Genomic DNA, 15055 nt, shown 5'->3' on the forward strand with positions numbered 1-15055 from the left:
ACCTGGCCATGGCTGATGGAACGAGGATATACTACTCCCATTAATTAAGTAAAGAATTCCATTCAAAATTCCGTGCAGATTCCAGAGTCCAACAGAAATGTACTCTGAGTTTGAGAAGATATATATGAAGAAGGTTATAGGTTACATCAGCTGAAACATGAAAATTACACTCAAAATGAGAATGATAATTGGAATAACATAAATAGTATAATTTTTTATTTTGGTTCATGATTTTTCGATGGTTTCTGCACTTATCTAAATTTTTTATAGATTTAGTCAAAGCAGTTTCGTTTGTGTGAAATACTTCTTCTTTCAGACAGAATCCCATGCATGGCTGCTTTGGAAAAAGAATTCTTTGTATAAATATGGGAAAAAAGTTTATTTGAGTTTTTTTTTTTTTTTTGTATAATTGAAAACCAGTTTACAAACGTCTCAAATCCCTTTTTGCGTTGCTGATTTTTATGGTAAAAGCTTTGTGGAATGTAGATTTGGAGACTTTCGGCCATTGTCTTCGAACGCACAGACTTGTATAGAAAACTGAAAAAAAAAAAATGTATAAAAGAACAGAATGAAAGATTTAAATCTTGCAAATTGGTTTCTCATAAAAAAAATAAATAAAATAAAAAAAGAAATTAAAAAGAAATTGTACAAACATAATTTTTTTATTTACGTTATTCGAACTGTTCTCATCTTGAGTGTTATCCTTTTTATAACATTTCCACAAAGATTGTGGCGTAATGGATAAAGTATTAAGTAAAATTCAGTTCTAAGTGAAACTCTTCTGAGTGTTCAAGGTTCAATTTTCAGTGTAGGCGATACTAAGAATACAATAGCGAATTACTTAAGACTTCTACCCAGTCATGGTTTATAGAACAAGATCATGCTACTTCTGTGGATTAAATAAAGGGTTTTGTTCGAAGTTCCGTGTAGAATCCTGAGTTGAACTGGAAGATTCCCGAGTTCAACAAGATACCTCTATAGGCACATGCTTTTTTAATCTAACATTCGTTACTCACACATACACATATACATACATACACACACACATACATACATACACACATACACACACACATACATACATACATCTTTAAATAAAGCACCAGTTACCTGCCTTGTAGTAATCCACATTTTTCACAACAGGTGGTGTTCTCTATTTCCTGTTCCGTTTCTCTCTCTCTTCTTTCTCTTTTCCTCGCTTGCCTTCGATGTGTCAACACGTTTCTTATTGTCCATGTAACATGCCTTGACAGAATCGTTTTCCTTCTCCAGGTTAGGATCGAATACTTGTGTATACCTTAACAAACTCTTATACACACACTGGACTTCCAATGTATACTTCGACAAACTCTCATATACATTCACACACACATACACGCAACGACCATTTATCTACATGCAGGCAAGTTCATATACATACAAACACTCTGTAATGTTCGTAACCTTTTTGTGTAAATAAATATTCCTTGGACATATGTAAATATGTAATCCTGCTTTGGCGTGCTTCATTTTAATGTCTTAAATGTACTCGTAACACATGCCTTTATTGTTGATTGTTTTTATTATGCTGTACGATCTGCAAACGACGACCTTTGACCCTTCTAGTAATCGAACATGCAACCTTCTCAATAATCGGTCCCCCAATCGACAGCCTTCTGATAAACGGGATCCACCTACAAACAGGGACCCCCAACACCCCTGAAGAAAGTCTGAGGTTACATCGGCCAAAATAATGTGAGAAAAATACTCAAGATGAGAACACTAGTCCAAATAATACAAATTACCGATTCTCATTAAAAAAAAAATTCAGAAACATTTTTTTACACTGATACGCAAGCAATGTTGATTATAAATGGTTGTTTTATCAAACTCTTATTGATTTTAGTGAAATTGAATAAAAGCAGAAAATAAGAACATTTGATTGATATTTTTATCAAAGGTATTTGGATTCTTGCTCCAAATTCTCTGGCATTAAAAAAACAAAAATAAGAAAAATCTATATGATGTACCTACCTGTAATAAAACAAAACTATCATATTCCAAAAATCAAATAAATTGATCAAGTAGTTTTATTTTTATAAAGAAAATAAAATTTTATGAGTATTCAAGGCGTGACATTTTGAAATCAAACTTAAAAAACAAAGGGAGCTAACTCAACTATAATTTAAACTTGCAAGGTTTATATTGTAATAGCTATGAATTTCCATTATTCACTTAAAAATGATTTGCTTCATAAAAATAAAACTACTTGATCAATTTTCGTGATTTTTGGAATATGCTATTTTCGTTTTGTCACAGATACATATATCATTACTGATTTTCGTATATTTTTGTTTTTTAATGTGAGCGAATTCTGGATAAGAACTGGCATTTTTTTTTATCAAAAACATTTGAAGATGAGCGTTAGTGAGATGGATAGATTATCGTTTGAATGAAGAATATTATGAGAGGATTGAAAGTATTTTTTATTTTCATAAACATTAAACGAACCGTTCGCACAACATGTCATTTATATGTAATCTTTTCCTATCACGTCTGATCTTGACTTTCAATTGGAGCTTGAAGAATGCGATCAGATACTGATCTGCAAAAGATGGGAGAGGAGAAAAGAAAGAATGGGGTGGGGGAACTGCAACACAAAGTGAAGTTTATGTGCATTTTAGGCTTGGTAGACATGATCCTGTACCGATTCAAAACATAACTTTATTATGAGTTACCGACATCGGAATCCATCCATAGCCCTTGAAGCCCTGGAGGGGCATAGGCCATCTACAACTTTGTAGATGCTTTTGTAGCGAGGAATTCTCTTTACAGGGTGAGGATGCTGGCCACACGCCCAACCTTCCCAGAAGGTACATACAGCGCCTAGCCTTTCCAAATGGTTACCCATCTGGTATTGGCCAGGCTTAATGTTGCTCAACTTCGGTGATCTGGCAAGAACTGGTGTATCAACATGATTGTGCTGTACACCGACTTCGAAATCGCACATCATTAACAGAGGCTGTTGAGGAAGTTGCACGTCACAAGGCCTATCCCACCAGTAGTCTCCATGGTGATTGATTGGAACACAGATCTATAGAAAGACTATATGGACTATATAAAACTATATGGAAAGACTATATCAGACTATAATGGAAAGACTATATAAGACTATAATGAAAAGGCTAGTGTATTTTGATTGTCTGCTGATGCTGTTCCGCCTCTCACCAAACATGTATTAGGAAATTTCATCAAATATCCTGCCGGCTTGGTAGACCAAGAGCAGGCTCAAGTTCACAGGGAACATGAGCTGGAACAGATACATTGAGAGCTTTGCCATGGCTGCTGTGAGGAAGGTGGGCTCTCTCTACCGTGCTAGAAAGTTACTTACACCTAAAAGTATCCTCTACCTCTACAAAGCCACCATTCGCCCATGTATGGAGTATTGTTGTCACATTTGGGCTGGTGTATCTGCTACTAGTCTCTTGCTCCTGGACAGGGTTCAAAAGAGAGTCGTCAACCTGATAGGTCCTGAACTGTCGTCTAGGCTTTAACCTCTGTCCCATCGATGAAATGTTGCATCCCTCTGCCTGTTCTACAAGTATTTTAATAGTGGCTGATTCGACGAACTACAAGCCATTGTACTCCCCCCCCCCTTCGACGTAAATACTCCCAACAAACTTGAGAAGCAGCAAAATCACACAAGAGTACTATGATTTGGAAGATCATTGCTGAAGACCAGGAAAAGAGTTGGGCCGAGGATGAACCCCTGAGAGACTCCAGTATTAATACCGAAAGCTTTTGATTTCTGCCCATCAATCGCTATTCTTACGAATCTATCAGAGAGAAATAATTAAATAATTGAAAAGACATTTCCAGCTATTATCGTAGCTGGAGATTTTGTGGAGTAGACCTTTTATGTCATACCCTAACAAAGGCCTTTGATATGTGAGGGGCAATTGCCCTAGAAAGGGAGCCTCTGTTGAGAGATTCGCTAATCCTATGCTGTAGATCTAGCAGAACAGAAACCATATTGCATGTCACTGAGAAGGCTATTTTTTGCTGAGGTGGTTGACTACTACTTCTCTATTTAACACAGATTCCAATGCTAGGCTAGTGAATCTACCACTAGTCCCTCACTTCGAAGACAGGGTTCAAAAAAAAAAAAAAAAAAAAAAAGAAAAAAAAAAAAAAAGAGTTTCAAATCTAATACTACCACACTATCAGTCAAGTTCTAACTTCTGCCCTATCACCAGAATGTTGTATCCCTCTGCCTATTTTATAAGTACTTTAATAGAATGTGCTCATAGCATTTGTGTGCCTCCCTCAGCATATATACTCCAGATTAAGCCGACGAGCAGTATAATCCCAATACCTCATTATTAAGGTCCCTAGATACCGGAAAGCCTTCTACTCAAATCATTTTTTGCCCTCCGAGTGCTAAACTTTGGAATTTCTTCCATACTTCCGGCTTCCCTGACTGTACTTGTCCGCTGAAGTTAAAATGTAATGTTCCCAACTCTCCACAGTCTCCTTTTAGACACAATCCCAAATAGTAACCCTTTAAATTCCAAATGGCAACAATATGCTTTGTTTTGGGGTTAAAAAAAATTAGAGGAATACATACGTTTTATAGCTTCGATTTTTCTTCGATCAAGAGGGTATCCACTGTCTGTTCTGGTCCGTCGTAATCCAAGTCCAGATGCATTTGCAAGTTCAATTTTTGTGAATGTCATATTGATTGCCTCTCTAAGAATGGATAAACTTAATCGGTGCATGTCTTCAGGAGTTGTAGGGTCACTGAGTGCTTCTATGCGCTGTGATAATGATTCTAATCGGATACTGTCAACCAAAACATCCGGATACGGATCCTGGGACGGATTCAGTTCACCACTCAGTAAAGAAACAGTCTAAAAAGAAGAAACAGATTGGATAGTTATTAGTACATGTCATCAAATTGGCAGTAAAATGCAGGAGTTAATCTATTATATAAATGGCAGTTGTGTGTGTGTGTGTGTGTGTGTCTGGCTAAAACTTCAAAAATACACAACAAACCCCCACAAAGTTGGTATTTAAAAAATTTTCTTTAATCAGCATAACCTCTAGAAAAATAATATCTAAAATTTAGAAACAAAAAGATTCATTCTTTCAGTGTCAAATGGCCATTTTTATCAAGAATTAAACACACCTTTTCATTATATACTAGACTGGGTGCCCCGGATGTTTGGAGGTGTATGTTAAGCAAAAAGAAAAAAAAAAAAAGAAAAAAAAGTGACGTCTTTGCCGTTGCGTCCATCACCAAATCGGAAGTGGCGAAGGTTAATCGAAAAGAGGGGGATGAGTTTTGAAAATATTGATGAAAAAAGCGACCCCTCCTTGTAGGAAAGTGCCCAGTTGAGATTGAACAAATTAATGTTTATAGCCAATTTTTTGATTTTGTCATCCGAAGAGTTGAGCTTGAAAACGATACCAATTTTGTGAAAATCCGTTGCCTCTGTCAAAAGTTTTAGGTAGACATACAAACATACATACATACATTTAAACAGACAGGGGAGATTTATATTATAGATTATTATTATTATTATTACTATTATTATTATTATTATGATTATTATTTTATTGGAATCCTTTGAGATGAGTAATTTGTGTATTTGTTTATTTATTTGTGGACTGTTATCCTCATCTTCATAGCTACATGAACTACAAAGATGAGGATAACAAAGTCTGCAAATAAATAAATACACAACTTTTTATCATGTAATCAGCTCAGGAAATGAGTCAGCATTTTTTTCTTTTTTCAAATTGAAAAATGCAAAACTCTAGATTTAAGTTTTTGTTTCTTAACAATTATCATTTCTCTGTAAATGAAAGGGGAGGGGGTCGAGAGAAACTTAGTTTCAGTAGTGCTTTGGAGGCATCCTTAATTAATCTTAAACTTTCAGTAGCGCTCTGAAGGCCTCCTAAGTTTTATTTTTTTCACTCCTTATAAAAAAAAGAGATTTCTCTTCTACATGGGAGAGGGTAGAAACAATATTTAACACCTATTTAGTTTTATTATGGTTCCTGGTAATGCTTATTAACCCTGCTTAGTCTATTATCTAAAGGACATCTCTGCATGTATGTATGTTTGTGTGTCTAATTAAAAGTAAAACAACTACTGAATAGACTTCGTGGCTTAGTGGGGGATGCCCTTTTCTCTAACCTGCAACCTCTCTCCCACAGAAGAGATGTTGCGAGCCTATCCTTGTTTTATGATTATTTCCGTGGCAGGTGGTCGTCTGAACTCCAATCTCTGGTCCCCCCTCGCCAATCTTTCACGAAAAACACCCGTCTAGCTGAATCCACTGTGAAAAATTCCCCCCACTCTTTATCTGTGCCTAAATCAAAACGTAGATTCCTGAACAAAGCTTCTTTCTTAGAACTCCACGCCTGTGGAACTCTGTTCCGTCTGCCTGCTTCCCACCTGACTACAACTTGGATGTCTTCAAGTCTAACGTTAACAAATTCCTAATGAACCGCCCCCTTAAGCAAACACTTCATCAAATCTCCACCTTAAAGTACTGTACTTGCAATAACCCTTATCCCTGAGTGGCTTCCGGGCCTTGATAAGTGGTGACCACCGTGTAAAAAAAAAAAAAAAAAAAAAAATGATTAAGTCTAAAAATTCAGTACACAAAGTTAAGACACTGGAAGTGGACTCGCTTTAGCTAAAATATGAAATGGAACAGAAGTCACTAAACATGAAACGAAATGCGAACACCATATGAAAATAATTTATTTCAAAAAATTATTTTTGTTTTAACATTTCTTGTACTATCACGAAACAAAAAAAAAGAAAAGAATAATAAACTTTGATTTCGGTTTCGTAATTCAATTGAAAGTACAGGGTGGGCCAAAATAAGGGTCCTATCTTTAAATTTGGATAACTTAAAAAATAGGACCCTTATTTTGGCCCACCCTGTAGTTACTTTGTTTTATGATAATTTATTCATGACAAAATTATGTGATACAATTTGTGGAAGAAATTTTTTTTTTTTTTTACATGGAGGTCACCACTTATCAAGGCCCGGAAGCCACTCAAGGATAAGGGTTATTGCGTGTACAGTAATCAATGAGATAGTATTGTAGTAATCATTAGTATTGGAGATTTGATAGAGTGTCTTACTTAAGAGAACGGTTCGTCAGGAATTTGTTTATGTTGGACTTGAAGACATCCAAGTTGTAGTCAGGTGGGAAACAGGCAAACAGAAGAGAGTTCAACAGTTGTGCACTTCTGAGAAAGATGCTCTGCTTATAGAATCTACGTTTGGATTTAGGCACAGATAAAGAGTGAGGGAAATTAATGACTGGTTTCAGCTAGACGGGTATTTTTCGTGAAAGATTGGCGAGGGGACACCAGAGATTGGAGCTCAGATGAGCACTTGCCATGGAAATAACGATAAAACAAAGACAGGCTTACAACGTCTCTTCTGTGGGAGAGAGGTTGCAGGGAAGAGAAAAGGACATCCCCCACTAAGCCACAAAGTCTATTTTGTACTCTGTCAAGGCAGGATAGGCTGATTTTAGCAGCTCCTGCCCAGATGTGGCAGCAGTACTCCATCCTTGGACATACTTGGCTTTTATACAGATAGAGAATTGCATCAGTAGTGAGATATCTTTTGGAGCGGTAAGAATTAAAAAATACATTAAAGAAAACTTTATTTAAAAAATCTAAAAAAAAAAAAATATTTTTAAAAGATTATTTCCATATGAATATATTTTTAATATTAAAAAAAAAATATTTATAGAAATGTAAAAATAAAAGTTTAGGCGCTTCTACAGAATTGGGACGAGATTTTCTAGCCGATAGATGGAGTTTTCAGATAAAAAGCAATGGTTTCAAATGATTTATTTTGTCAATTCTAATAAGTTACAATATTAGCTTCCAAATTATGCAGTCGAAATTACCTGAATATTACTGAATTATCAAAAAAAAAACCCCCCCAAAAAACCAACTTTAATCGTGTTAGCAGGTAAAAAATTGCCGCTATCTTGTTTAAATCAAAACGGAAAATTACCTCCCTTTTGAACTCGCCTGTGTCTTATGATCGTTTTCATCAAATTCTATTTTTTATTTTCTTTAATAAATAATTTTCTACCTTATCGATTTTTGTAAAATGATATAATCATCTTAAAAATACGAGAAATACGTAGATACCATTGTTTTCATGTGAAATTCAGTTTTACGATTTCCGAAATTTAGTCCCAATAGTGTAGAAGCGCCAAAGTTTATTATCTATTTTATTGTTTCATGATAAAACAAGAAATGTTTCCATATGGTTTCGTATTTCATTTCATGCTTAGTGACTTCCGTTCCATATTTAGCTAGACCGAGTCCACTTCTGGCATCTTAACTTTGTGTACTGAACTTTTGGATTTATCCAAACAAACACCCTAAAATTGGCATATTTTTAATTGGTGCTACCTATATCTAAAATTTATAAAAAAAAAAAAAATTTGTTCTTTGAAAGATGGAAGGAGGGGCAACTAAGCAAGGTTTCGTTGAAGCGGGGTCGGTTCTTCGGTCATTTTATTTACCAATTTATAAAGAAAATGCTAACTTATTGCTCAAGGAGTCAATTACACAAAGAAGATGTGTCTGTGTGTCCAGCTAAAGAGAAATGGACTGGGTAGAGTAAAAAGAGACGGTTGGGGAAAGAAAGAAAGAAAAAGAATGAGATGGATAGAGGAAGGAAGAGAAATAGAGATTTTAATAGAAATATGTTATGCTTTTGCCCTGGGCAACATCGAATAACCCTGCTAGTTTAAAATAAAATTGAAAAGAAATATATATATATTGAATATGATGGCTTTTGATAATGAGTTATGGGTACTCCTGCATAATTGTGTAAAAATGAAATATTTTCGTCATTAATCTGAAAGAGCGACATAAAAAGGGGAAAGATAATACAATTTTTTTGTTTGAGGGAGGGAGGGGGAAAGAAAGGGGAGGGGGGAGATAAATACAAAATCAAATAAAACTTCAGAGGCTTCGTTAAAATTAAAAATCATACGTCGAGACCTATATCTCTACTATTATATAAAAGGAACGATTTTGTTTTACTGTACACATAGATTCGAAAAAGTTGTCAAAAAACAATATAACAAATAAATGTTATCAAAGGCAAGATAAGTTACTTTTCTACCTAACTGTATAATTTTTTTGTGTTTTTATTTAATGTAAAATGTTTATTCAGCTCGAAAAACATCCTGTGTTTACCGATGTATTGGAAAATTCAAAATGGCGCCCAACTCTCTGCTGAACACGGTAAGTTTGGGAAAATGAGTTAAAAATAGAAACTGTACCACATACTGTTAAAAACTCACCGAATATATGTCAGCGTATGTCACGGTAACATATATTGAGCTAGTTTCTAACAGTATTTTGTATATTTTTTATTTTTAACGCATTTTCCCAAACTTACCATGTTCAGCAGAGAGTTTGGCGCCATTTTGAATTTTCCAACACATCGCTAAACACTGTATGTTTGTCGAGATGAATAAACATGTTACATTAAGTAAAAACATAAAAAAATTATCCAGTTAGGTAGAAAAGTAACTTATCTTGCCTTTGATAACATTTATTTGTGATATATTTGTTTTTTTGACAACGTTTTCGAATCTATGTGTACAGTAAAACAAACCCAAAGGAACTTTGTGGGTTTGTGAGTTCGTTCCCTATGGACTCCAAAACGGCTGGACATACTTTTATGAAACTTCATACAAAGGTACATACTTTATGTACCTGAAAGTGTTTTTAGATAGGCTTTATACCGGAATGTCTTCAATAAATATCGATAATCGACATAATCCGATGAAAACAAAGAACAGGCGGTTTTGAGCAAAGTTAACACCTTACACAGCCTAACATCACAAGTGTATTTGAGAAGTTTTATTACCACACAAACTAAAACACCCGACACATAAAATCAGCAGTAGGTTCTTTGATATGACAGGAGTGCATCCGAAATGCATGTTTCTGTTTAGAGTACATTTGTACCAGGATACTTGACTTTTTCATTTTAAACTTTCATTGAAGCTATTATATATAAACGTTTTTATAAAATCCACAGTAGGTTCTTTATTGTAGACTAAGTCATTGCCGGCAGTGCATGTGAAGCTTCCTCCCAGTGCATCATGATGGGTCACCAACTAGAGGCAATCAATCGATTTGATTGAAAAATAGCTGATTTCACCAATTTCGATGACAAGAAAAATATGGGAGTGTGAAACATTCGTTAATCATTATCCAATCCCGGGCAATGTCGGGTCTCCCTGCTAAAATCTATATAAACTTGAGGTTTTTATTGTTTTTGTCACACTTACATTAATAATAAAAGCCTACCTTTTCTATGTAGAAATTATTAAACCGAACTCCTTAGTATACTCAATCATAGATATGCGAGCGACTAAACAAAGATGAACTAATTTGCATATTCCTTTGAAAAACAAACTTTCATTAATTAATTATTCATTTTTTATGGTTTCTTATTGGATGATTGGTTTCATTTAACTATTATGTTGAGTTCTATTTATGCATATTTTCTACATTCTGCATAATTGTGTAACATTTAGGATGAAAGTGTTCTAGCACATGCACATGTATACTTATTTCTTTCTTTCTCTCTCTCTCTCTCTATATATATATATATATATATGACCTTGCCTGTGTGTGTGCAGAACAGTCTCTACCAAACTCCTCACTCAATTTTTGGCCTATAGACTTGAAACTTTATATATAGGGGATTTAGACCTGTGGAACAAATTCGATTTGGTTTTTAGCCAGTAGAAATATCTGCTAAGGAGTCAAAATTTAAAAAAAAATGACCTTGGCAAGAGTAAGTGGACTAAACCTGTTACTTTTGCACATGCGCAAATATATAGTTATAGGTTAAAGTCTCTTAATTTTTACTATTTCATTATCCATCTGTCAAACAGTAACAGCTTAGGCTGGAGAGCTAAATATTTTGGTTTCAATTCTAGTTAATAGCATCAAAGTTATTTTTTTTCTAACTTTTAAAATCATTCCTATATATTGGGTACAATATAATAATCAAATCAGGATTGTCTCTATGATAATAAATACGAAAATCTGCAAGAATTAAAATACCATATTTAAGCATATTTTTAAACTAGGCAATGTCAGGAACTTTGCTAGTATATATATATATATATATATATATATATATATATATATATATAAAAGAAAAGCTTTGTTTCAGAACTATGTATTTGTATATTTGTTTTGAAATAATTGCAAGAATTTCCATTCGATATTACCTGGGAATTGATAAAGAATATATATGCTGACTAGCGAGAGGGGGGGGGAGGGTGCCTGGCTTTGCTGGGTCGTAAAAGTATATTTTAATTTGTCCGGATTTCGTATATATTATTATATTATTATAGAGTCGTGATTTCAAAAGTAAAAAAAAAAATAAGTTTTTGGGTGCCATCAGTCAGAATCGAAACCGAAACTGTAGCATTCAAAGCTGGTGACGTTACCATTGTACCAACGTGACATGAACTAATTAAAAATAAACTAAGATGAATGTACAAGATGTATATCGATTTTTTTTCAATTTTGATTTTAGCTGATAACACTCAAATACTTCTGTTTTTACTTTTGAAATCACGACTCTATAATAATATATATGAAATCTGGACAAATTAAAATATCACATTTAAGCGTATTTTATGATCGCCCCACCCCCCACCGCTAGTCTCATTTTTTTTTTTTTTTTTTACATAGGCATCACCACATTATCAAGGCCAAGAGGCCACTCAAGGATAAGAGTTAAAGAGTGTACAGTAGAAATTGGACAATATAGTAATCATTAGTAATGAAAATTTGGTAAATTTGATAACTTATATGGAACGGCTCATCAAGAACTTATTTACATTAGACTTGAACACAACCATATTGTAGTCAGCTGGAAAGCAGGAAAACGGAAGACAATTCCACAGGCGTGCAGTTCTAAGTAAGAAGCTTTGTTCATGGAATCTACATTTAGGTTTAGGCACAGATAAAGAGTGGGGGGAATTATTGATAGTGTTTACAGCTAGACGAGTGTTTCTTGTGAAAGTTTGGTGAGGGGGGACCATAGATTGAAGCTCAGTCGAACACTTTTATAAAATAAAATAAAACTCATTTATAAAATTCACTATGTCTGTCTGTCTCCATATTTTCAAACTCTATCTCTTCCGAGACTAAAAGTCGCAGAACGGCGCTAGGATCCTCAAATGATTGGATTTTTTATGAACCGTTCTTTTATGGGTCTTTAGCCGGTTAAAATGGTTTTTATAGGGCTCAAAAACGAGTCAAAATTGAAAAAAAAAAAAATCGTTATACATTTTGGACATTCATCTTAGTTTATTTTTAATCAGTTCATATGAGTGTCACGTTGTTACAGTGGTAACGTCACCAGCTTTGAATGCTACAGTTTTGATTCGAGCTGATGGCACCCAAATACTTTTTATTTACTTTTGAAATCATGACTATAATAATATATATGAAAGCTGGACAAATTAAAATATCAAATTTTAGCATATTTTACGACCGGGCAAAGCTGCGCCTCCACCCGCCCCCGGCTAGTAAATTATAAATTGTGTATTCTAATGGATTATAATTGATCTACTATTTTGCTATAAAACATCTTGCAGGATTTTGTTTTTTACTTTCATGAGAATTCAATGACAACAAACCTTTGTATGACAACTTTGATCTTGGCTTTCTTCTGTTGTAAATACTTGGGGTTTTGATTCGTCTGGCTCTATCTGTTGAATCTGTCTTAGCTCATTTGTGTCTCCACTAATACTCCCAAATGAAGATCCCGGATAAGGATCAAGAGACTGTGAGTCAACCTCAAGTAAACTTTCTTCTCTCAAGACGTGATGCCGGGCTGACTGTGGCGTAGGTGGAGATTGTTTACTAGGGTTGACATGCAATGGTGATGGTGATGGTGAGGGGGAGGAATCGATTTGAGTTAGGTTGATACTGTTGTTATTGTTGTAACTTGAAGAACTGGCCGTGGCTTCGTTTGTGAAAGTTGTGTTGATATTCAGATTCTGCTGACCAGTCATTGGCATGGGTGTATGGCATGGACTCTGTGAAATCGCGTCAAAAAGGGAGATGAGACCATTTTCGACTTGATCGGCTAGACGACGGAGAAACTGTGCAAATGCGCCTCGCATCACCGTTTCGTTGTAGAGAAAGTCATCAGCTGAAGGAAGAAAAATGAAACAAAAAACATTTTCTTCTAAAATATAAACTTCATAGAATGGTAAAAAAAAAAAAAAATAGCTTATCTGTTATATAAAGGACAGTTGTCTGTGTATCTGTATGTCTAGCTAAAAGTAAAAAAAACAAACTATCAACCAAAGGCCCACAAAGTTTATATTTTTTTGATCGGCATCGTCTCAGATGTATAATATCTAAAACTAACTGTGACTAGTCAACAATGCATTGTTGTAAACATTGCACTGTAGAGAACGTACTGTTCATTTCATAAACTTATTTTTTTTATATATAATGGCTTGAATTAAAGTTTAAAATGCAAAAGTCAAGTATGATGTTTCAATTATGCTCTAAACAGAAACATTTTGAATGCGCCACTGTCATATCAAAGAACCTAATGTTGATTTTATATGTCAGGCCTTTCGGCTTGTGTGGTAATTAAACTTCTTAAATGAAATCTATGTGATTTTAGCAGATTTTGGTATTTTTCACCCTGTGCACCAATATGGCACAGCAAAAAAAAAAAAAAAAAAAAGAAAAGAAAAAGTAATGATGCGGTTGATATGATACCGTTTTCTTTGTTTTTTTTAAACATTTAGCTTTTTAACTTTTACTTTCTAAAACTTAAATTAATACTAGTTGTATATACCCGGCGTTGGCTGGTCAAAACATATTGTCAAGTGAAGAGATTAGTCACATGCTATTTAAGATAAAGCGAATATCTTAACTTGCTACGAAAAGTGACCACAAATTGAATTCATGAAAAGCATAAAACACATCCATCTTGGTCTATGAAAACCAAATGCGAAGTAACTCTCATAGCTTCAATAAATAAGCTATTTCCGGTTTTGACCGCAACTGTTGCCAGCTATTAATAATTTAAAATAAATAAAATCAAATATAAATTAAATTAAAAGTAAATTAAATAAATCAACTTTAATATTTCTGAATAGAACAATTAAAACGATTCTATTACAACAAATAATCAATAGCATCGAACTAATTATTAAAATCGATTTTCTTTAATGTAATATGCAAATGAGTTTACTCATTGAATGTAGATTTCTTTTAAATAAATAGTATATATGGAAATCATGCTGGAATAAAGGTGTATATAACTCAGTTTTTAGTATAAAAATTAATTTGCGAAACGTGTACCTTTTTTACATATCAATTAAATTGTGAACGAACAAAGACAGAAATACTTTATTCAAATTGAAATTATTTATTTTATGAGGTGCGTTTTTTTTTTTAGGAGTGAGGGGAGTTTTTTTTTCTGCTGTTATAGTAAATGAATTATATTATTATTTTCTTCTATATATAAGAACAAGGGAGAGGCATGGGTGGGGCACAGGAGAAAGAGAGAGTTGGGGGAGAAGTAAGGAAAAATTGAGGAGAGAGAGAGAGAGAGAGAGAGAGAGAGAGAGAGAGAGAAAAAAGATAAATAGATGTCTAACGAGAGAGAGAGAGAGGGAAAGAGGTCAAAATATAGGTTGGAACAATAAAATTGTCGCCCTAGAAAAAACAACAGTATAAATAGAATTTCCGTTTGATGAAAACCGGTTTTCATTTTTTATTGCAGATTATCTACTCGTTGGTTAGTTGTGTACAAATCTCAAGAGCGATAGGAACCTTCTATCATGTCTGAAAGTGACACAATGTTCAATGAGGAGATCAGAGATGCGCCACTGTACAACTCATGCTCTCTACTGATTCAAGTTATGACAACAGGACCATTGCCAACACCCTCAAAATACATTGCTGGATTGCCATGAATAACAGGGACGTTCCCAGGGTGATGAA

The 15055-nt window shown here is 34.2% G+C and overlaps 1 protein-coding gene across 4 annotated transcripts in view; it reads right to left on the reverse strand.

Moving 5' to 3' along the window:
• Positions 1-15055, reverse strand: part of LOC145248858 (uncharacterized) — a 92819-nt gene that overhangs the window by 1750 nt on the left and 76014 nt on the right. For 2 of the 4 annotated variants that reach the window (XM_080110585.1, XM_080110584.1), the window contains exons 4-6: positions 12721-13238; positions 4607-4889; positions 430-537 (exon numbers count right to left, since the gene is read on the reverse strand). In XM_080110585.1, coding sequence (XP_079966711.1) covers positions 430-537; positions 4607-4889; positions 12721-13238 — 909 coding nt within the window. Of the gene's footprint in view, positions 1-231; positions 538-4606; positions 4890-12720; positions 13239-15055 lie in introns of those variants that run through there. The other 2 variants (XM_080110583.1, XM_080110582.1) reach the window with 1 other exon arrangement.

This window comes from Euprymna scolopes, chromosome 27 (genome assembly GCF_053919585.1).
Source record: "Euprymna scolopes isolate OS-2025 chromosome 27, ASM5391958v1, whole genome shotgun sequence".
Lineage (NCBI taxonomy): Eukaryota > Metazoa > Mollusca > Cephalopoda > Sepiida > Sepiolidae > Euprymna > Euprymna scolopes.